This window comes from Impatiens glandulifera, chromosome 2 (assembly GCF_907164915.1).
Source record: "Impatiens glandulifera chromosome 2, dImpGla2.1, whole genome shotgun sequence".
NCBI lineage: Eukaryota > Viridiplantae > Streptophyta > Magnoliopsida > Ericales > Balsaminaceae > Impatiens > Impatiens glandulifera.
Window position 1 is genome coordinate 66,269,450 of NC_061863.1, and position 21,667 is coordinate 66,291,116.

The following is a 21,667-nucleotide window of genomic DNA, read 5'->3' on the forward strand; positions in this document are numbered from 1 at the left end:
GTAGTATAATGAGATATTGTTTGCTCGACTCACTCTTGCATCACATTGACAATAGATTTTGAATAAGATCTTACTAATTTAATAAAAAATTAAATGTTACGAGTTAAATTCTATTTTATAGATTCTCATTTTAAACATAATTGTGGTATGGGACAAGATCTTGATGGTGACTTGCTTTTGTAAAGCTTGCTTTATGAATCTGATTAGAAAAAAAAGATGTTAGATCTTGTTTGCTTGTGAAATAATTTAATTTAATCTGTTATCCTAAAATATGCTATTAAGTTGTTTATATAATTAATTTTTATTTAGTATTTAATCAATGTTTTAACATCATCAAATTTCTTAAAAAAATCACAATCTATAGCATCAGGAAATATAATATCTGTCCACTTCCTCTATTTATTTACTTATATTAATTAATGTCAATTGATATTCTCTTAAGAATAAATTTTGTTTAAAAAAATGTAGTTATAATTATTTAAAATTGGAATTACAACTGGACAATATAATTAAATTTATTAAATAAAATAGTATAAATGATTTAATTCTTTATTAAAAATCCACTTTTTATGTTTTTTATTATTCCACCCTATCGTTTTATTTTTTTTATTTTTGAATTAAAGGAGAATTAATTTGACACTCTACAAACATCGTCCTCCACTTAAACTCAAAACCCTCATAAATGAAATCGTAATTTTTTATCTCTTAAACGACTCTTACCCGTGACTATCTTGGTGGATACCAAATCACTTAATTTATTTATTAAAATAATTTAATTTGTTTACATAAAAATAATTTATAATAATTTAATTAATTAAAATTCAAATAATTTATTTATTAAAAAAATCAATAAATTTTTATAATAAGTTATAGATTCATTTAAAAAATAAAACAGTAACAAGTTACGGACATATTTATAAAATCTCAAAAGGACAAAAGCAACATTAATTTATTTATTTTAATAACACTTTTGAGAGACATGCCTAGAAAATAGATTTGTTTAGTAATAATATTATATCAAATAAATAATATATATTATTAATTTGAGAGCACCCCACATACCCATTTCAATGCAAGAGAATGATATATGTTTTTTTTTTCTTTGATCAAGATTTGTATCACTTAATCACAAATGAATCAAAACTCCATTTTAAAATTATATATAGTATTTTTTTTATTTCCAACATCTCCTTTATCTTTTGTATAAATTTTGCATTAAAACAATTATATTATATGAATAAAAAATAATTACAATAGCAAATGGGAGTGTAACTAATTATATTTGCTGACAAAAATGGAAAAGAAAAATAAGTTGACGAGTATGCCATATACGACGTCGCTTAATAACTGGATCCTCTGAACGAGTTGCCGTTCTCTTTCAGTCTCTACGATCCATCTCGCCGCATTCGTCAGCGGAGGAAGAATCGAAATTTTGTAAGGGTTTATGACCGATTTGAGCTTTGAATCAACCGCAATATTGGCTTTAATCTAATTCCTTAACAAGTATGAAGCCAAGGATTGGTGCATTTTTCCTCTACGTAATCTTCCTCATTGCGAGCATTGACAGATCGATATCCAGTTCTTCGAATTCAGACTTCTTTGGGATTGCTCCGGAAGGTATTTTGTTCTTTTCTATATGAATTATCCAAAAGTATCTACGTTTTTATACTGAAGTGTCAACGTATCTTACTGAGTAAACAATTAGGAAATGGTCTCTGATTTTAGATTTTTGTATGCGATCTTATTGGATAATGGGTACCTATGACAGATGAGAACTATTTCAAACCATTATTATCATCCGGATCAATCAAATGCAAGGATGGATTCAAGAAGTTCACCAAATCTGAGCTGAATGACGATTTTTGTGATTGCCCTGATGGCACTGATGAGCCAGGTTCCTTCTTTCTCTCACTTTGTTGTATATGTGCATAACTTGTGTGTGTATTTGCCAATCTCGACCAATGGATTCTTATTAATCTGAGAAAACAATTATTTTGCCTTGCAGGTACATCGGCATGTCCCAAGGGAAAATTTTACTGCCGTAATGTAGGACATATTCCTCTTACTTTATTCTCTTCAAGAGTTAACGATGGTATTTGTGGTAAGGATCTTCTCTAATTGCACCTGTTTCAGTCAATTTACATATTAATATTCAGCATCTCAAGGGGGTTAGGATTATGCTCTTGGAAAACTGAATTCTTTGAAGATAGATTGGTTAATCTAGTTTATCATGCAAATGGCACTGAGATTGGTTGATTGGAAATATGCAAGTCACTTGTTACTTAATCATCTGATAGTTCTCTCATTTGATAATGTGAAGTAGGAATTGCATGCAAAACTTATTGAAATAAAGTATTTTTCTGGTTTGTTGATGGTGATTTTCTGTTTACCTGGGCATTTACTGACTCACATACTTTTTTCTTCTCTTTCCAATCTATGAAGAACACATGTTCACTTAGAAAATTTGTGTAATGAGAAAGCATAGTATGATTACATTTTGAAAAAAAAAAAGAAATAGTTTTGTGATTCTCTCACTTATCACAAGCTCAATGCACTACATAAGTATGACCCTTTCTGCTTATTTTTGTTCTGATTTTTACTCATTCCTATGAACATATTGCTGTGACGGGAGTGATGAATACGATGGTCGAGTGAAGTGCTCCGACACTTGTTGGGAAGCTGGAAAAATTGCACGAGATAAATTGAAGAAGAAGATTGCAATATACAAGGAAGGATTAACCTTGCGCAAGCAGGAAGTTGAACAAGCAAGATTGGCTTTAGCCAAAGATGAGGCTGAGTTGTCAAAACTGAAAAATGAAGAGAAGACACTTAAAGCTCTTGTTGACCAGCTTAAGGGTATGTTTATTGCCTTAACTTCTTAATGTCTTGTAGTCTTTTTTGCTTCCATAACTTGTTGCTAATAGTAGAAGTACAAACTCCCAAAAGTTGAATGGGTTTCCTTTTCTTTGTTAATACATGGGACTCCACAGTCCACCCCATGTAATTTAGATTAAGGTTAGTTTCAATAGACTTGAACTTTGTTAAACACATTGATATCAACTCACTGAGAGGTTTTCTTATGTGTAGTTGAATAAAGACAACTGAATGTAGTACTTCCCCGATAACCTGTCCAATGGGCACAAAATGGACTGTAACTTTTGTATTTCATTAATTTCCCAATTGGTCTTCTAAGAAATAACAGTGATGCTTTTAGGCAGATGATGCTATCAATGGGTGATTGTAGCCCAAGATATATTTATTTGTTTCCCAGTAGATGGTCCCAGCTTAAAAACAAAGAAGAAGTCTAATTTATTGCGTTGCTTATTAACTGCTTCACCAGAGCACAAGGAACAGATAGAAAAAGAAGAGGAGAAGGAACGGTTACAAAGAGAAAAGGAAGAGAAAGAAAAGAGAGAGGCTGAGGAAGCTCTAAAGAATACGACTGGATCCGGGGAGGAACCTGAAACAGAATCCAAGACTGTCGAAGATGCTGATCTTGACACAATTGGGCTGGTAGAGGACCCTCCCATGGATGAGGTTAGATTTTCCTTTTCTTTTTAGGATGCACATGGAAAACTCCATCTCACATTCATAATTAATGATCAGGTAAATATATTGTATATGCGTGTTACATAATAATGCCCATATCTCAGTACTTACTGTATAATGGTACTGATCTACTAAACAAACAAAAAGCCAGGAAATTCCTTGACTTACAGTCTTGTTTGAAATTTGAATAGGTGAAGTAATTTCTAGACTTTCTCTTTCCCCATGGCTGCTGCTGCCTCATATCGTGAAAATCAAAACCATGTGCTATTTCTAAAATTTCTTTCTATTCTAAAATCTCTTGGAGCTTTTCTGACGTAGGGTTATTTGAAAAAAAAATTGTTCGATGAAAAAATGGATTATTTGGATTAAATGACTAAAATATCCTTGTTGTTTAATATATATTTTTTTTGAAAGGACCCTTGTTTAGTATTTAAAAATGTTTTCAAAAATAAATTAAGGGTATGTTTTTGTAGTTGATGGGATAAGGCCCATAAGGGGTTATTAATAACCCTTCATGGAATTGATTTTAGTACCTTCTTTAGCTAATGAAGTATAATTCAATTAAATGTGGGCTCTGCTTAAAACTCTATTGCTGTAGTCATGTCATTCAACAAGTGTTTGTTGATTCAAGGTTAATTCAGAGGAGCTTGTACTATTTCCATAACTGAATACATCTACCAACTTACGTAGGGCAGTATTCCTTTTATTGTGGGAATTGTTTCAATCTAGTTCTTACATTTCAATACCTTCTGGCAGGAAATGACAAAAGACGATCATGACTCCATAGGTAAAGACCATACTGAAATTGAAGGTTCTCTAGTAACTGAAGAACAAGATGTAAGGGCATAAAACATTATTCTTCTAAACCAAGGTCATAAAATCTTGGAAGTTGGACCTTTTATTCTATATCTAAATATTGTCTCATTATCCCATAATATAGGATACTGTCGAGAAGGTGGAGGAGATACACACTGTAGAGAAGGTGGAGGAGACACACACTATAGAGAAGGTGGAGGAGACACACGTTGCTGATACTTTAAACAAGGTAAATTCGAAAACATTGATTATTCTAACAAATTGCATAGGACCTTTTTTTTCTTCTCCATTTTTGTCCCTTTTGATGGTATGTTATGTTTATCACTCTCTACAGTTAAATCTACTATTCTTGCAATAAAATCAACACATTGTTCCTTATACATTTACTACGTCCTTAAAACTTGCTTTTATAATTCCAAGGGAGAAAATTATGGGTTTACAAAAAAAAAACACTTTTTAAAGCACACTACACGAAAAATGTAAATGTCAAATAGATTTTGATAAAGGGAGTAAATGGTATCATCTCATTAAATAACAAGGTAGAGAGCAAGATAGTTTAGATAGATTCCTTTTCTTCGGTATAATATAGACATTTGTTGGTGGGATTTTTATGAATCGAATGCTTGTAGGAGAAAGATGCATCCGAAAATACAGAGTCGTTGTCAAAGGAGGAGCTGGGTCGTCTTGTTGCTTCCCGTTGGACAAGTGAAAAGTCTGCGCAACAAGATGGAGCTGTTGATGATGCAAACGATGATAATTATGAACATACAGATGCACATGAAATTGCCAAAGATGATAATCATGAACATACGGATGCACCTGACGATGAATATGAAGACGAGTATGATTCAGAAACTGAAAATCACAAATACAATGATGAAGAAGAGGACCATGATGTTGCAGCAGAACATGATAGTTCAAGTTCTTCTTACAAGTCAGATGATGAAATGGAGTTTGCAGGTTCCTCTACTGCTCTTTGAATACTCATACCATTTAAAGCCTTTTTATGTTTACTTTATTCTTTTTCATTGCTCATTTTCAGAGACAACTACCTCAAGCAACCGAACTTGGTTGGAGAAGATACAACAAACTGTTCAAAACATTCTAAGTGCTGTTAACTTGTTCAAGACTCCTGTTAATATAACAGGTACAATGTTAGGCTCAATTTAATTAGACATTTTGTAAGTTCATGGCCTTGTGCAATAACAATTTTCAAATATTCCTTGATTGCAGAGGCTGCTCATATCCGGAAAGAATATGATGACTCCAGTGCCAAGTTGTCCAAGTTACAGTCCAGAATATCAAGCTTAAACAAAAAACTCTCCCAAGATTTCGGTAATTTTTTATTCCTTTTACCTGCTCATTTCCTTTCCTTTTTTTTCTGATTGAATTGAGCGTCATTGTGTTCTTTGGTTTGTTTATGGCGCTTTAACCAAAAAAATTCTATTCCTACAGGACCTGAGAAGGAGTTTTATGCATTCTATGATAAATGCTTTGAGGGCAAGGAGAACAAGTACACATCTTATTCTGCCATTTTATCTAGTATTTGTTTGTTATTGTCATTCTCTTATTTATACTCTTGCCATTGTTTCTTCAGGTACGTGTACAAAATTTGCCCCTTTAAACAAGCTTCTCAGGAGGAAGGCCACAGCACGACTCGTTTGGGGTAAGGTTCTATTTCCTCTTCTTTTCGCCTTACCTGCAGACTTTGCTGCTGGTTCTATGGTGTTAATTTTTTGATCTTTATCAGTTTCCTGGCATATACTTTAGCTGATTCACCTTTTATATATATATATATGGTTGTGTTGTCGTGATGGCAGTAACTGGGAGAAATTTGAGGAATCGCACAGAGTGATGGTATTTTCAAATGGTGACAAATGCTGGAATGGGCCAGATAGAAGTTTAAAGGTAATGAACCTGAATTTGTCCCTAACTAACTAAATTTTAGTTTCAAATGTTTCAGTAATTGGACATGTATAGAGAGACCAGTTGGTTATTTTAAACCTTTTTGTGTGTATGTGTTTATATTAAACATACTATAGGTTAGGTTAAGGTGTGGATTGAAGAATGACGTGACCGATGTGGATGAACCTAGTCGTTGCGAGTAAGGAGATGTTCAATTCTTAATTCTTATTAATTTTGTGTTCAATATATATGATCTAATTGTGAATCTTTGATGGGGGCAGATATGTGGCGCTTCTGTCTACCCCAGCTGTTTGTTCAGAAGCAAAGCTCAAGGTCATAATAATAATAATAATAATAATATCTCCTGTTAATTGTTTTCTGGTGAATGGTAATAACTAAAGAATGCTAATGGGACGATTGACATTGTAACAGGAGATTGAAGAAAAACTGGATCTATTAAAGAAGGATCAGCCACAGGGTCGCGATGAACTATAATAGAACATTAGGTCGATTCCATGTAAAGTTGAGGAATGAATGAATCTGAAAAAGATTCTCATTTTCCTTTTCTTGGTTCGTTTTAATTGAGAGATGATGATGAGCACAATCACAGGTGATCTATATATATATATAGGTAAACAGCATCGGAAAAAGACAGTAGAATTTTGGGATGGGTTGGGATCTATTTATTGGTAGCTGGATTTTTGATCGATTGGTTATTATTTAGAATTGAAAGAAAAAGAACATCAATACTTTTTCTTATGAATTATTGGATGGATGACTTATGTTTTCTCTATATTGGTCGGTGTAAGATATAAGGGCTTGTTTGATTCATAATTAAGAATGAATAAATAAGATGGTCATAGAAGAAGTGGAGTCGTTATCATGGTTCATAATAGGCTAAATTAAAAGCATGCTCCACAACAAGAATATAATATAATATTATATAATTGGTGGGACTTTGAAAGGGTAGAGAGAAATAAAGAAAGAAATTGTGACCCTTCAAATCAATGGATGGCTGGCTGCTTCTTAGCCCCGCATCTTCCTCTTTTTCAAACTCATTTCTTATAAATAAACTATTCAACTGTCAACATCTATTAATGTTACATTCTATTAAGAAAATTCAACCATTAGTACTTGTAATTGATTGAGTAATAAAGTTTGAGTCTTCACACTTGAATTATTTAAAAAAAATTAATAATTTAAATCAGTCAAACAAGCCTAGGTACTTGTCAAATGTTAAACATTAATGATGACAAAAACAACAGTGCCTGCGACCAAACAACCAACCAGGGAACAGGGGGCAATAGAGTTTTTTTTTTTATTTTTAAAAAAGTGATAAAATGGTTGAATTGCATTGGACAGATGAATAATTATGAATATTCGTGTATACAGTACAATCCATGACCCTTGGATGCGGGCCGGTAGTAGTTTAGTTAATTTACCACGAGCCTTTCTCTCTTCACAATTTATGCATGCATGGTTTTTACCAATACCATGAGCGACCGACCAACCGACCGACCGTTCGTTAAATGCTTTATTCTATTTACAATTCAATATTTATCTCCAAATTCTTTACATTAATTACATCAACTAAACTACCCACTTAACTTTTGTTGTTAGTTATTGTATAAATTATTCACATTAACAAGTTTTAATTTAAACAAGTGAATTGACAGATAGTGGTGTTACTCTCCCTAATTAAAAATAAAAATAGTGACTATTTTAAAAAAGTTTGTAACATAAGATTTATTAAGGGTGAATTTTCATATTTGAAAATATTTACAAAATTTTAAATAGTATTATTCAACTAAAACATAGTTAATTAAGTTAAGCTATATATATATATATATATATTAAAAAAACATTATAATCATATTTTAGTAGCTCAAATATATAAAAAAAAAAGAGTTTTTTTAAAGTAAAATATCAATTAAGATTTTATATTTGATTTCCATTAAAAAAATATCTTAAATTGTGGGTGGGTAATACTAACTTTAATATAGTTAATGATAATATTCTAATATATGAACTTATGGCAATAAACCATTAATTAAATTGTCTCACAATTGAAGTATTCAAGGTAAATTTGAAACTAAAATTATATATCCTTTCCTAATTATTTATTAGTGGGTTAGGAAACAATTACAATCCAAATTTCAATTAAAGAGAACGAGAATCAATTAGTGCTTGACTCATTAATATTTTTATTTAGGGTTAGGGACACAAAGAATATTCCTTTTGTGATTTATTTTTCATTTGAAATTAAAAATAAATAAATCTGATTATTTCAAATATAATCATATATATTAGCTCCTAAAAAATAGAAAAAGTTTAAAATAAAATAAAATTGCTTTTAGTTGAACACTCTGCTTGGCGCATACGCATACGCTCTTTTCTCTCTCTTTCTCTCTCCTCTCTCTAACTTTTTTGTCAACCGTTTGCATATAAATAGTCTTTTGTGACCCATAGTTTTGGTTGCCCCTTGCTTTGTTAGGTCAATCTCTCAATTTATTTATTTGACCGATCTTCAGCAGAAAAGAGATTTTCATTGCCGCAAGAAGAAGAAGAAGACTATAGTTCAATTTGATCAGAACTAAGAAGCAGCAGAAGCAGCAATGGAGATGATAAGGAAAAACGGCGATGGAATGGAACAGAGGCCCAAGACGAAGATCGTCTGCACTCTTGGTCCTTCTTCGAGATCTGTACCTCAGATTGAAAAGCTACTTAGAGCCGGTATGAGTGTTTCTCGTTTCAACTTCTCTCACGGTTCTCATGAATACCATCAGGAAACCCTTGATAACCTCCGTACTGCGATGGAGAATACCGGCATCCTCTGCGCCGTCATGCTCGATACCAAGGTCTTTCTCTACTTTGACTTAATATTAACTATCTATATGTTTAGATTAGACACGATTGATGCATCCGATCTGAGTAATCTTATTATTAACACGAACGATCTACTTAGCATTTTGTGGAATCTAGGATTTTGACTCTTTTTATGTTTGCTAATTAAGTGGTTCTACAATCCAGAAGCATTTGATTTTTGGTTTCATTAAGATTCTTATGAAAATTTCTGTTTAATGTGGGGAATGTAACAGGGACCAGAGATTCGAACTGGGTTTTTGAAAGGTGGAAAAGCCATACAACTGACTTTAGGTCAAGAGATCACTATCAGCACTGACTATAGCATTGAGGGTGATGAGAGCACGATTTCCATGAGTTACAAAAAGTTGGCTGAGGATGTAAAACCAGGGAGTAACATACTTTGTGCTGATGGAACTATTACCTTCTATGTTCTATCTTGTGACAAAGAAAATGGTTTAGTACGATGCCGATGTGAAAACACAGCCATGCTCGGTGAGAGGAAGAATGTTAATCTGCCAGGAGTTGTTGTGGATCTTCCAACTTTGACAGAGAAGGACAGAGTAGACATTTTGGAATGGGGAGTCCCTAACAAGATTGATATGATTGCTTTGTCTTTTGTTCGTAAAGGTTCAGATTTGGTGGAGGTTCGTAAGGCGTTGGGAGTGCATGCCAAGACTATCCTTCTGATGTCAAAGGTTGGTTAAAATCTATTGTAATTTCCTTAATTTATTAGTTTTCATGTTGGGTAAAACCAAATACAAATCAGATGGCCTTGACTTATTTTTGAGTTGATAATTACATTATTGTGAACAATGAAAACTAAACATTCATAGAATCAATTGATAGGACTACCTCTCTTAGAAATTGGTGGTATAGAGCTTGTTTGGGTATGATTTGAATAACTAATAGGGTACTTTGATTTATGAGTTAGACTGTTGATTGAATATTGGGTTATCTAGATTTAATTTCAAACAACCCATACCAAATAGTGATAAAAAAAAATGTTGAATTATTTGAATGTATTTAGGTTTAATGACTAAAAGATACTTGGTGTTTAGTATTTTAAAAGGATAAAGAATAAAGTTGCAGGATATCTTGTTAATTTCCATATCCATGTTCCAATTTGTCAGGTCGAAAACCAAGAAGGTGTGGCCAATTTTGACGAAATCCTTGCCAATTCAGATGCATTCATGGTTGCTCGAGGTGACTTGGGAATGGAGATTCCAATTGAGAAAATATTTCTAGCGCAGAAAGTGATGATCTACAAATGCAACATCCACGGAAAACCCGTCGTGACAGCAACTCAGATGCTCGAATCGATGATAAAATCCCCAAGGCCAACTCGTGCTGAAGCCACCGATGTCGCGAACGCAGTTCTTGACGGAACTGACTGCGTCATGCTCAGCGGTGAAACAGCAGCCGGGGCCTACCCAGAACTAGCAGTCCGAACCATGGCTAGAATCTGCGTTGAAGCAGAAAGCACAATTGATTATGCAGATGTTTTCAAAAGGATAATGGCTAATGCACCTGTTCCAATGAGTCCACTCGAGAGTCTAGCCTCATCTGCTGTCCGAACTGCTTATTCAGCTAAAGCTGCCCTTATTTTGGTTCTTACCCGCGGTGGAAGTACTGCAAAACTGGTGGCAAAGTACAGGGCTGGAATTCCGATCCTGTCTGTGGTTGTGCCTGAGATTACGATTCAGACTGATTCATTTGATTGGTCTTGCAGCGACGAATCTCCCGCAAGGCACAGTCTTATTTTTAGGGGTTTGGTTCCGATTTTATGTGCTGGGTCTGCTAAGGCTTCACACGCAGAGTCGACTGAGGAAGCTTTGGAGTTTGCTCTTCAGCATGCAAAGACCAAGGGGCTTTGTAAAGTTGGGGATGCGGTTGTGGCTCTTCATAGAGTTGGGACTGCTTCTGTTATCAAGATTGTCACGGTTAAGTAAGACAGCGATTGTTGGTTGGTGGTGATGGACGAAAGATTTGTTGGCATTTTGGATATTATTTTTTTTGTTTCGGTTTCATTTTACCTATCTTTAGTTATAATCTGCCTCTGCTGCTGCTACTGCCTTTTGAAGATTCTGAAATGGAATTTAACCACTCTACATTGGCAGAATTTTTGCACTTTATTTACATATCATTGATATTTTTGTCATGTAATCAACTTGTATTTGCTCTTGAACTTGAAAAAGGAGCTTAGGGCATTATGGAGTATTATTATTATTATTATGGCAACACAATATATGGTTGATTTTTCATAATATATATTTGAGTTTATTTATCTCTTCTTCTAAATTGAGGTTATGTTAGTTAACTACAACATAGACTTGCTGCAGAAACCAAAAAGAACGAATGAACATGAACAAATATTTTCTCATGAACAAATATTTTCTCAAGAGGGGAAATCCAGCCATAGATAAAAAGAACAACAAAACACCTGTCTTGCAAGATTCTGAATGCCAAACATGATATGTACACTAAGGATCTGTCTCCCAAAAGGAAATGTGGAAGGAAAAAAGTACAAGATTTAGGGCATAAAACGTCGTTAAACAAACATAATCAATTCTCATTACGAGTTCGAGAAGCACTTCCATTCTCATTACGAGTTCGAGAAGCACTTCCAGGTGCTGATGAAGAAGACGAAGGCCAACGTACAGGCATTGTGTATCCACGGCTGATGTCAGCACCTCTATCGAGTTTCGGTTCTTCGAAAGGAAGCTGATACCTACAAACTGGACAAGTGCTGTGAAGTTTCAGCCAAGGGAGAATACACTCGCCATGGAATTTATGCTTACATGGCATTTCCTTTGCTTCTTCTTTTCCGACTTCAAAATCATCCAAACAAATGCAACACTGAAGACATTCTTCGATCTTAACTGTTGGCATCGATTCCACCACCTCTTTTTGAGCTGGTGGAGTTCCATATCGATTCGGGTCATTTTCGGATAAGTGTTGAAGTAACAAGTCTAAGCCTGGTCCTACAAAGTAATCGCCCAATGATCCTGAATTGAAAGAAGTATCTGAATCCAAAGAACCGTTTACTATGATCGAGTGGTCGAACGGATTGATCAAAATTGAATTCTCTTCACTTTCAGCAGCAGCAACAACTTCCCTTTCCCTAATATTCAAATCCAACATCAGATTCCTGTTGTTTTCGTCGTCTGGTTCTGATAAAATCCGCGCTCGAATACGATGAAGGATTTGGAGAATAGTAGCAGTGTACCTCCTTCTCCTTCGGCGGAGCAATTCAATTTCTCTATAGATCTCATTCTCTTGGTAGCCTCCTTCAGCTTCATCATAGTCCTCAGCATCTATTCTTGGTCTGAACCTCCTGCTACGTCGCCCAGGATTGCTCATCATGCCTAGCAAGATCGGATCCCAAAGGGGGATAGGTCGTCGATCAGATTGAGATCCTCCTCCAGCTAAGGAATCCGAGAAATGTCCAAAATCTTCAGTATTCTCTACTACAACTCCCAAGCTTAAGCCTGAGGAGGGTATATCTTCTAGAAATCCCTCATGGCACAATGGGCACTCAACAATCTCAGCTTCAATCCTGACTGGGTCTATAGGCTGTACACATCTGTGACACCAATATCTTGAGACAGCAGCCACTTCTCCATCCATTTCAGTTTGAGTTTCTGCCACAACAAGAATTCAGCATACAACAAGATGGCTCAGAAAATTCACAAAAATGGTTAATCTGAGACAGATCTAGGCAGCGTTGAAAGGAAGCAAGGTCGTATAACAAATAAATGTGAAAGAAAGCAGCATGCATAAGAAACCTAAGAAAGAACAAATTGAAAGTGAGGGAAAGAGTTTACCTTTGAGAATCCAGGCGAAGAACAAGGGTTTCTTCCCTCCTTTTACCTTTCTGTCTCGTCTCTTGAGAAAACAAACAAGGAAAGCAAGCAAGCGGACGATCGAAAGAGACGAGACGGAGGAGGGCTTACTGGAATCGAAACCTCGAGAGGACCCTTTTCTATCCCTTTCCCTCTCTTGATGATCTTGAAGGAGATTGGAATCTCTCTCTTCTCTCTTCTCTATTCTCTCTTCTCTCTCTCTCGATCAAAACCTACCTCCCTCCCTCCATAACAATGCCTCTCTTTGCTTGCTTGCAATCAACTGACATTTGTTCAACAATTTCTGTATTTATTAATCAAATTATTACTTTTTAAATCATTTCATTCAAATAAAATAAAAAATACATATAAAAATTCATTTATAACTAATATAAAATAAAATAACTAAATAAAAAAGTAAAATATAATAAAAAACTTATTAATATCATATTTTTCTAACTCTCTAATAAAAACTTATTAGCTCTAAAATAAATCAAGTTATACAAAAAGAACCTCTATTTATCTATAATAAAATGTATTCAATGAAACATACTGAATTATCTCTAAATAAAAGATAAAATTTAATAATATTTATTAAAAAAAATCTCGAGATTCAAAATGTCATTTCCTTTATTATTAAGGAATAAAAACTCAATAAAAATATAATGAGATGCAAAATTTTTGAACACCAATTAAATTTGAGCTTATAAAAAATAATAATTTAAAGATGCTCCAATCCTTAAAAAAGAAAGAAGACTTCACGACTGATTTTGAGTTGTAATTATTTTTATTTAAAATTGCCTAATGTATATTGATAGAAGTAATCTTAAAACATTTCTCAATTATTATATATATACATAGACAATATTTAGGGCTACAAGATGTCAATGGGCCAAGTCTATATTAGTGGGATGAATGACACGATAAATATGATTAATATTCAATATTTACCTAATTAAGATGAGAAAAGGGTAATCTTTTATAAGAAAATTTTAATCTTTTTTATTAAAATTGTTGACAAAGACATCATTACAATTAATTTATCACTTAAAAAAGAAAGAAGCAACCATAAAACAAAATTATTAAGTTGAAAGGAGATGCTATGAGTGTCAGTCTAAAACTTTAAATTAAAAAAAAAAAAAAAATTTCAACTTCAATTCCTCATTTGAAAATTCATTTTTAAGTAACAGATTTGCCCCCAACAACAACTTTGTTTTATTTGAATTCATTAGCATTTTCTTTAGTTTGCCCTTTCTTGTCACTTTGAAAAATCTTGTGGTCCCATTTTTCTCGGTTTCTCATCTTCCATTATTCTTCAAACCCTAGCAAACCCTAATGTTTGCGAAAAAACAAAAGATGTAGTGAAAGTTAAGGTGTACAAAGGCTGGCTTTCATTGAAATTTCTGAAATAATTGGCCAAGTTTAGTACAACCAACACTAAGAATGAATCTTCAACAAATACAACTACAAAATGAGGGCAAAATTCTAATAATCTCATCAAACACTCTGAAACTTGTCAAACACATTCTCCTGAAACAAACATAGAAAAACAAAAAAGATTATGTTAGAAGCAAACCCGAATGAAATGTGCTCGATCTAATGCTATAATTACTTACCTCACTACTACCAAGAGGAGATTTGCCCAAAGGTGGCTTCCTCTGAGAACCTCCATCACCACTAGAGACCACAACCGACAGTCCTTCATTTAAGCCATTTGTGCCACTCTAAAGACCAGAGGAGGAAGAACATAACTAACCATTATTTTTATACCAAATTTTAAGAATAATGTAAGTTTAAGAATAAAACATAGTATGCATACCACCACTGATGAATTATTAACATCTTCAAAGAGGGAAGAATAATAAGCTGGATCGTAGACAGACCCTCCTAGAGCATCATCTGAACCAGATGTATGTCTACCTATAACAGGGGTTGCAGGACTAAGAAAACTATTTCGAACATCAAATTCACCATCAGCTCGATCTACACTAGAAACACCCAATCTATACACTTGAACCCATAAAAATGATGAAGACAGCCTAACAAACAATCCAATAATCTGCATCAATAAGGTCAGCTTCACTGAAAATACAGCAAGGACCCCATAAATTTCAGAAGATATGTTCCTGCAAACTCAAGCATACAAACAAACTTCACAATCCAATCAGAGACACCTTACAAGCAGAACATAGCAAACTTACCAAATGTCATGAGCAAAGAGCGTGAACCAGACTACATCGAGTATGATTGAGAAGAACAGAAGAACAGCATAGGTTCTGCATAGGGTTTGACTGCTACTTTCAATTGCAACAAGTGCAAATAGTCCAATTGCTAAATTGATCAACGCAACTCCGTTATACAATGCTCCAACAGATCCAACCAATGCACAACCAATCTAAAAGTTGAATTATCCACACAGTAATCAGAGAGGACATATAAGGAAACGATATTATATTCTTATAAGATAAGAGAAAGAGATGCATACTTGAATGTAAATGAGAATCACGGCAAGGGATTGAATCCTATCATAATCACGAAGCCAAGACTGTATACGACTTCTCAAATCAGAACAAAGCATCATATACAAGATCGAATGGACTGGCCAGATCGCAAACCGGTAGAAGAAAATCTAAGATTAGCAAGATACGTACAAATATGAAGGCGGGTAAAGGGAAAGAGAAAAACTTTTACATTGATACCATCAGAACGGAAGGTTTGAAATGAAGCGGGATTTGCTGCTGATGCTTATTGCCCCGAGATTCTGTCATACGTAGCACATATTGACACTGATGGTTTTTACCTGGGCGTGATCGCAGTCTGAGCTGTGAAGGAAGAAAGAAACAGAGATGGAGACAAAGAAGAGATCTTTTTCTTGAAATTTCTTTCCTTTTCTTCTTAAATCTATAGTGAGCCCAACAGATAGTTCAAGAGGAAAAACAAGAACAAGAACAAGATTGATGATGATCCCATGTACCCTTCTTTTTCTCGGGTGCCCTTGTTTAAATTGACCACTTCCTTTTATTTTTTTACCTTTACTTTTTGGCATTTTTTTATCAAATAGGTTTAAGTTAAAATTGGTTAGCTGCAATTAATTTTCCTCTAAAATAATAAAAAAATAAAATATAGAATTATAAATTTGAATTTTTTTATTGGGATTTCAATATTTTTTTTGCATTTCAAAATTTAGGACTCATTAGGGTTAAAGTTAAACAAGATGAGTACGAGTTACTCGTTAACTTACACACATCAATTATTCATGTTTCGTGTTTCAAGACAGGTCTAATGGGAGTTCATAAGTCAATGTTTGAAGCGTGAAGATGTTAAGCACGCCAAAAGGCTCATGCTGTAAAATCGATTGGAACGAAAACGTCTCCACGAGCGTAACAAAAGTCCGAGCTTTAGCCTCTGTCCCAATCGACACTGATTCACACCACAAGCCGATTAGTAGACCGACTATAACCGTTCCACATTTGATCGTGATGGATCCCCAACCCCATCCACTTCCCTCCCGTTTTGCGTTTTGTTTAACGTTTTCAAACACAATTTCCATGAAATCAATAGTCAAAACCTTCTGTTTAGATAATTAAATTAGTGACATTGATTAATTGTACCATATCCGAGGGTATTGCCAACCCATTTGCCCCTCCCGTTTTGTTTTAATGATGTCAAACACAATTTAAGTGAAATCGGTAGTCAAAACCTTTTTTTATATATAAAAAAAGTTCACATATATTAAAAATGAAAAAAATTGTTTAAGCATAAAAAAATCATGACACGAAAAAAAAAATATTTAAAAAGTTACCGAGCTCGTAAATCTTCGAGAAGACGATTAACTTCCCAAGAGACTCTACTGGTTTTCCTGAACGAATCTAAAAAATAATAATAATAGTACTATGAATGGTACGCATTAGACGACTATGATAATTAAAAGTTCGACGATTTCTCTCAAATCAGATAGTTCACAAAAGAATAATTAGGATGATAATCCAAATAAGTAGGCACATATCAGCCGCATCAATCCAAACATCCCAACAACTACCTAAAACTCGGACATCACTCAATAAAACTCAATAAATCTCAGTAATACTTCACAAAAGACTTCAATTATTATTAGTCACCCGCGACAATACAAAAGTAGATGAGTTGTCGATTCAACCTCTTCTTAATCAAAACCTTTCTTCACGAATTTGATAGTTAAATTAGTGATATTATTTTTTTATAAATTGTAAATAAATAAATAAAAGTTAAATCACCATTTGACAACAATTCGATCATTTAAAAATGGTAAATAATCATTATTAAAACGATTTATTCTTCTCAAAATTTTGGGCTTTGGTAAGTAAATTGGTTGTGCATACCTAGCGGCGAGAGGAAAAAGACATTAGCAGGTACATACAGGGGGAAAAAGGAGAAGGCGATAGAGATCAAGAAAACCAACAATAGATGGGAGAGGAAGCATCTGATTCTCCGAATCTTGAAGGAGAACCATCGCAGCTGCACGAGACGGCGGCCAATTCATCAGCATCATCATGGTACTCATATGTCTCCGAGGATCTGCCGCGAACTGTACAGGAGTCCACTGACACGGCCGTTCGCTCTGCTCGAACTTTCCGAGATAACTCATCCACTCATCTTCGTTCCCTCCAAGTACTCCTCTCCGTCTCTCTCGTTTTCTATGCTTTCCATGTGCTTATCCTGTCATGTGGTCACCGGATTGTGATGAAAGCTCATTGAATCGGTTATATGGTTCTAATCATAGAAAATGGGATCATTTTTCATGCCAATTACCAATGTGACTGTACGCAGAGAGTGTTATTTAACTTAGACATTTACCTAATGGTTTGATTGCTATTCAAATTTTTATCACAAAAGTAAAGCAAAGATGAATTTATTCATCTCCCTCGTGGTGCAGGATTGGATACCAGAGCTTAGATCCCATTATAGGGAATATGAAGATGCATTTTTCAAAACAGTCAAAGGTGAATTTCTAAATCATGTAATTTGAACCATATACGGTCCTGCTGTAGATCTCTGTTAGATTTTCTAATTATATAGAAAATGAAGTTAAAAAGTTCTTGGTCTTCTAATTTCAATTTACTGATGTAGAGAATGTTGATTTTTTTTGGCATAATAGATGAGTTGATTACTGCAAAAGAGAATCCACTTGCAACTGGGGTTGCAGTTGGGGCAGCTAGTATCTTCCTTTTGCGAGGTATGAGTTCATAGTTTTTATTACTAATCACTATGTTTGAAGATTATATGCTCAATTATGGTGTTATTTGATGTTTTGAGTGGTGTTTCTATTGATGCCTAAGTGAGATGATTTTTGTTTCATTGACCTAGTTTCCTTAGAAGTTCATCTTTGTCTCCTTGCTTTTCCTTTTGGGTTGTAACAAAAAGGATTTTTGTGAAGAAGACAAGGCTGAAGATGTCACTCCAAGGCTCAGGACCTGCAGGATATTTTCCTTTTTATAATACTGAAAGTTCCTTAAGAAGACAAGTTTGGTACTTGATTTAGCACAGCTTCTTATTTTAGTAACACTCTGTAAGATCTCAATACTCTGGGATGGGTATTTATCCATGTTCTTATCTTTATGATGCTAGGTCACGGGAAAGGCCCTTTTCAAGCTGCATTGAATAGAGTGATAAAAATAATTTTATTTTTTATCTGAAAAAGCTTCTATTTAAAAGAGTGTTAAGTAATAGGTTTAGAAAATGAAATGCCATTTATTTGTAGTTTTTGAATAGATTTTGCTATAATAAAGCAACCATTTTAGATCAATCAAATCAATTTATTCATCATGTTACTGGGATCTTATGACAACTTCATCACTTATTGATTCGTTCAATGCTCTTGTCACTGATGCTTCTGATTCTAGAAGATGTACCTGAGTGCTGCCATGAAATTTGGCCCTCAGAAACAGTACATTTTCATGAGAGTTTCCAATCTGTAGCCCATCTAATTATCAGCCTTCTGTTGGAACATATGATACTATTCTGCATAATGCACTGTAATGTTTTACTCTTCCTTTATCTGTAGGATCAAGGAGGTTTTTATATCGTCATACATTAGGACGGTTTCAAAGTGAGGAGGTAATCATAGCATCAATGTTATTTATCACTGCAACTAAATAGCATACTGCATATTTATCACTGCAAAAGTTTTATAGTTAAATAATTTGATTAAACCTAATGTGATTATTATATAAAATTTATTATTTTTTCTATTGATTTTCCCCAAAACATACTTATCCATAGTTATGAAGATTTTCAATAGATTATCTCGTAAGTAATAAAGTGGTAGAAACTACTTATCCATGGTTATATAATAGAACTACAATATTAATGGAATAAATATTTGAACTCAATATATTACTCTAGCACTATCTCACATTTTATTAGTAGTAATCTATATGTTAGTTGATAAAAGTTTTAATAACATTTCTCTCTGTGGTTGTTTACTTCGGCATTCTTTTTAGAACACATTATTGTTCTTTATTAAAAAAGTATATCATAACTTTTCATAAACACCATGGTTTTATATATTGATTCATTTAATTCCCCTGTTCTTTTGGATTGACTGCAAGTACACTTGCAGGCAAAGTTCGTTAGAGCAGAGAAGAATGTGAAAGAGTTAAATCTGTCGGTTGACTTGATGAAGATGGAGAGTAAAAAACTAATAGAGAGAGCTGCTCTTGCTGAAAAGGATATGAGACAAGGCTGTTCTGAGCTGAGGTAACTAGAGAGTACCCTAACTAAATCTTAAATATTTGTGGCTGTTTCTTCAAAACATTGTATTTGATTGTTTGCCTGACTACGATGATGCGTAGGAATGCTGGATCTCAGATCCAACGTCTTGCGAAGTCTCTATACAAGACTGAAGCTCAAGCCTCTGGTATGTTTATTTTCAAACCAAATGCATCTATTAAGTTGATTTAAATGGAGGTATTCCAATGGAATGAGAGTTTGAGATGTGTGTGGTCATGACCCAAAGAACAATATGCTGATGATCAAGTAAAAAATAACATCTTTACCAATGAAAATAATTTGCATACCAAATAAAACAACAAAAATCACACTATAATATGGATCATGATCAATCATGATCCAGATTATGACAAAATACTAGTTAGTTTCCAAATAGGCTAATTTGACTGATTAATATTGTTTTTTGGTAGAATTGATGGATGGTTTAAGAGAAATCCCTGGTCGGGAGGCTATCAAACTTCGAGCTGAGGTTAGACATATCTGTTATTTACTGCTAATAATATATCAGAGTACCCTCTTTGTCTATCTGTGTAAATTTTCATTATATGCATGTCTACAAGAATCTGCCTAGGCCATTAATCGAATTATTGTAATACCACCATGTTATAAATTATGACCACATTTACTCCAATGTTCAGGTTGCTTCTATGGCTTCACTAGTCAGGCAACAAAGGATTGGTGCGAACAAATTGCTATTGAAAATTTCTGAATTGGGTACACCTGCTGTTTAATCTCCCGAGAGGATAAACCCGATATGATTTATTGATTGACCCATTGTTATGAGAGTATATTAATTTGTATGCTCAATGTATGTTTTTGTCGTCAACATAAGGTTGGTTTCTGAAGTCTGAAGGGGGTTGGGGACATGTTATCATCCTTCATTTTAATGTCAAATAGTAGTAGTACCTTGTTTTATTTTAAAAAGAAAAAATGGTGATGCCCATTGATAAAGTCAGAATGCAACATTTTATTTCAAATAAAATTGTAATGTGCAGCACATAACAACACATATACTTCTTCAAGTTTTGTATGGCCATGTCACTTATTTTTATCTGTCTCCTTTATTTCATATGTTTTGCCCATTTTTCTGTGTTTAAATCAATTTTTACTCATAAAATAAATTCAGATTTTGGAGTATGATTCTCATTTTTACAATTTACAGAAATAAAATAAATTTATATTTATAAATTAACAAAAAAAATTATTATTCATTCAAAAGAAAAGAACTGGATTTAATTGATTTTGTAATTATAATTTTACAGTGTTTATTATTTATTATTTTTATTTAAATTTATTTTATATTTAATTATATATATATAAATATAAAATAGAATTTTATTTATAAATTAAAAAAGAAATTATTACTCATTCAAAATAAAAAAGTAAAAGAACTCGTTTTTAATTGATTTTATAATTATAACTTTTTTAATATTTATTTATTTATTTATTTATTTATTATTATTACTAAACTTAATTTAATATTTAATTATATACAATCATAATAATAAATAACTAATATCTAAAAAAATATAATTTAAAATAAGCACTAAATTTTATAAAATATAGAAACTGACTAAATTAATTTATTAGATAATTATGTATGTATGACAACTACTAATATCTTATATTAATTTGTTTTATTTATTATTGGAAGGCATTGAAAAAAAATCTCACTCTTATAAGATAAAAAGAATATTAATATTATAATCATATAAATATATATTTTAATAATTTCGTTTTTATCCATATAAATAATTAATTTCATATGTAGAATTAGGTTAGTAAAGAATGAAACATGTATTTACTTCACATACTGGTTTTTATTTTATTTTTTCTAAATCTGTAATATTATCTATAAAATCATATTTAAACTTTTATGAAAAGAAAAAGATTGACATTTAAATTAAAACAAATTGTATTTA

General features: G+C 33.2%; 5 protein-coding genes across 7 annotated transcripts; 3 read left to right on the top strand and 2 right to left on the bottom strand.

The window, feature by feature from the left end:
• The first annotated feature begins 1,374 nt into the window (after positions 1–1,374).
• On the top strand, positions 1,375–7,033 carry LOC124925603 (glucosidase 2 subunit beta-like). The gene is made up of 16 exons (XM_047465653.1): positions 1,375–1,617; positions 1,769–1,894; positions 2,006–2,101; positions 2,617–2,856; positions 3,341–3,537; positions 4,306–4,386; positions 4,490–4,594; positions 4,995–5,325; positions 5,408–5,512; positions 5,599–5,700; positions 5,821–5,878; positions 5,963–6,031; positions 6,186–6,273; positions 6,408–6,469; positions 6,552–6,603; positions 6,703–7,033. The coding sequence occupies exons 1-16, from the start codon at positions 1,506–1,508 to the stop codon at positions 6,763–6,765; spliced, it is 1,887 nt and encodes a 628-aa protein (XP_047321609.1). The 5' UTR covers positions 1,375–1,505; the 3' UTR covers positions 6,766–7,033.
• Positions 7,034–8,736: 1,703 nt separating this feature from the next.
• LOC124925604 (pyruvate kinase, cytosolic isozyme-like) lies at positions 8,737–11,397 on the top strand. The gene is made up of 3 exons (XM_047465654.1): positions 8,737–9,128; positions 9,369–9,830; positions 10,266–11,397. Exons 1-3 carry the CDS (start codon positions 8,886–8,888, stop codon positions 11,082–11,084), a joined length of 1,524 nt encoding a protein of 507 aa, XP_047321610.1. The 5' UTR covers positions 8,737–8,885; the 3' UTR covers positions 11,085–11,397.
• A 117-nt stretch (positions 11,398–11,514) lies between these two features.
• Positions 11,515–13,245, bottom strand: LOC124926356 (E3 ubiquitin-protein ligase SIRP1-like). The gene is made up of 2 exons (XM_047466563.1): positions 12,960–13,245; positions 11,515–12,776 (listed from the first exon to the last, which is right to left on the bottom strand). Exon 2 carries the CDS (start codon positions 12,760–12,762, stop codon positions 11,698–11,700), a length of 1,065 nt encoding a protein of 354 aa, XP_047322519.1. The 5' UTR covers positions 12,763–12,776; positions 12,960–13,245; the 3' UTR covers positions 11,515–11,697.
• Positions 13,246–14,351: 1,106 nt separating this feature from the next.
• On the bottom strand, positions 14,352–15,946 carry LOC124926801. 3 transcript variants are annotated; one of them, XM_047467104.1, is made up of 6 exons: positions 15,669–15,946; positions 15,463–15,575; positions 15,179–15,372; positions 14,797–15,103; positions 14,594–14,701; positions 14,352–14,507 (listed from the first exon to the last, which is right to left on the bottom strand). In XM_047467104.1, the coding sequence occupies exons 2-6, from the start codon at positions 15,556–15,558 to the stop codon at positions 14,475–14,477; spliced, it is 738 nt and encodes a 245-aa protein (XP_047323060.1). In that variant the 5' UTR covers positions 15,559–15,575; positions 15,669–15,946; the 3' UTR covers positions 14,352–14,474. The 3 variants fall into 3 exon arrangements, with proteins under 3 accessions (XP_047323060.1, XP_047323059.1, XP_047323058.1); XM_047467103.1 differs by lacking the exon at positions 14,352–14,507 and having other exon boundaries at positions 14,520–14,701; positions 15,677–15,946; XM_047467102.1 differs by lacking the exon at positions 14,352–14,507 and having other exon boundaries at positions 14,520–14,701.
• A 1,396-nt stretch (positions 15,947–17,342) lies between these two features.
• LOC124925840 (RGS1-HXK1-interacting protein 1) lies at positions 17,343–20,796 on the top strand. Its single transcript, XM_047465953.1, has 8 exons — positions 17,343–17,624; positions 17,890–17,956; positions 18,112–18,189; positions 19,018–19,070; positions 19,576–19,712; positions 19,808–19,872; positions 20,156–20,214; positions 20,384–20,796. The coding sequence occupies exons 1-8, from the start codon at positions 17,421–17,423 to the stop codon at positions 20,474–20,476; spliced, it is 756 nt and encodes a 251-aa protein (XP_047321909.1). The 5' UTR covers positions 17,343–17,420; the 3' UTR covers positions 20,477–20,796.
• The last annotated feature ends 871 nt before the right edge of the window (positions 20,797–21,667 follow it).

What these genes read in the sequence shown, in the direction of transcription:
- LOC124925603 (XM_047465653.1), top strand. Translation starts at nt 1,506, where the DNA reads ATGAAGCCAAGGATTGGTGCATTTTTCCTCTACGTAATCTTCCTCATT. An exon ending in CTTTGGGATTGCTCCGGAAG is followed by an intron (nt 1,618 to 1,768) that starts GTATTTTGTTCT and finishes TACCTATGACAG; the next exon opens with ATGAGAACTATTTCAAACCA. An exon ending in AGTTAACGATGGTATTTGTG is followed by an intron (nt 2,102 to 2,616) that starts GTAAGGATCTTC and finishes TCCTATGAACAT; the next exon opens with ATTGCTGTGACGGGAGTGAT.
- LOC124925604 (XM_047465654.1), top strand. Translation starts at nt 8,886, where the DNA reads ATGGAGATGATAAGGAAAAACGGCGATGGAATGGAACAGAGGCCCAAG. An exon ending in CCGTCATGCTCGATACCAAG is followed by an intron (nt 9,129 to 9,368) that starts GTCTTTCTCTAC and finishes GGAATGTAACAG; the next exon opens with GGACCAGAGATTCGAACTGG. An exon ending in CTATCCTTCTGATGTCAAAG is followed by an intron (nt 9,831 to 10,265) that starts GTTGGTTAAAAT and finishes CCAATTTGTCAG; the next exon opens with GTCGAAAACCAAGAAGGTGT.
- LOC124926356 (XM_047466563.1), bottom strand. Translation starts at nt 12,762, where the DNA reads ATGGATGGAGAAGTGGCTGCTGTCTCAAGATATTGGTGTCACAGATGT.
- LOC124926801 (XM_047467103.1), bottom strand. Translation starts at nt 15,558, where the DNA reads ATGATGCTTTGTTCTGATTTGAGAAGTCGTATACAGTCTTGGCTTCGT. An exon ending in CTCTTTGCTCATGACATTTG is followed by an intron (nt 15,104 to 15,178) that starts GTAAGTTTGCTA and finishes TTGAGTTTGCAG; the next exon opens with GAACATATCTTCTGAAATTT. An exon ending in TTAATAATTCATCAGTGGTG is followed by an intron (nt 14,702 to 14,796) that starts GTATGCATACTA and finishes TCTGGTCTTTAG; the next exon opens with AGTGGCACAAATGGCTTAAA.
- LOC124925840 (XM_047465953.1), top strand. Translation starts at nt 17,421, where the DNA reads ATGGGAGAGGAAGCATCTGATTCTCCGAATCTTGAAGGAGAACCATCG. An exon ending in ATTTTTCAAAACAGTCAAAG is followed by an intron (nt 17,957 to 18,111) that starts GTGAATTTCTAA and finishes TTGGCATAATAG; the next exon opens with ATGAGTTGATTACTGCAAAA. An exon ending in CTATCAAACTTCGAGCTGAG is followed by an intron (nt 20,215 to 20,383) that starts GTTAGACATATC and finishes TCCAATGTTCAG; the next exon opens with GTTGCTTCTATGGCTTCACT.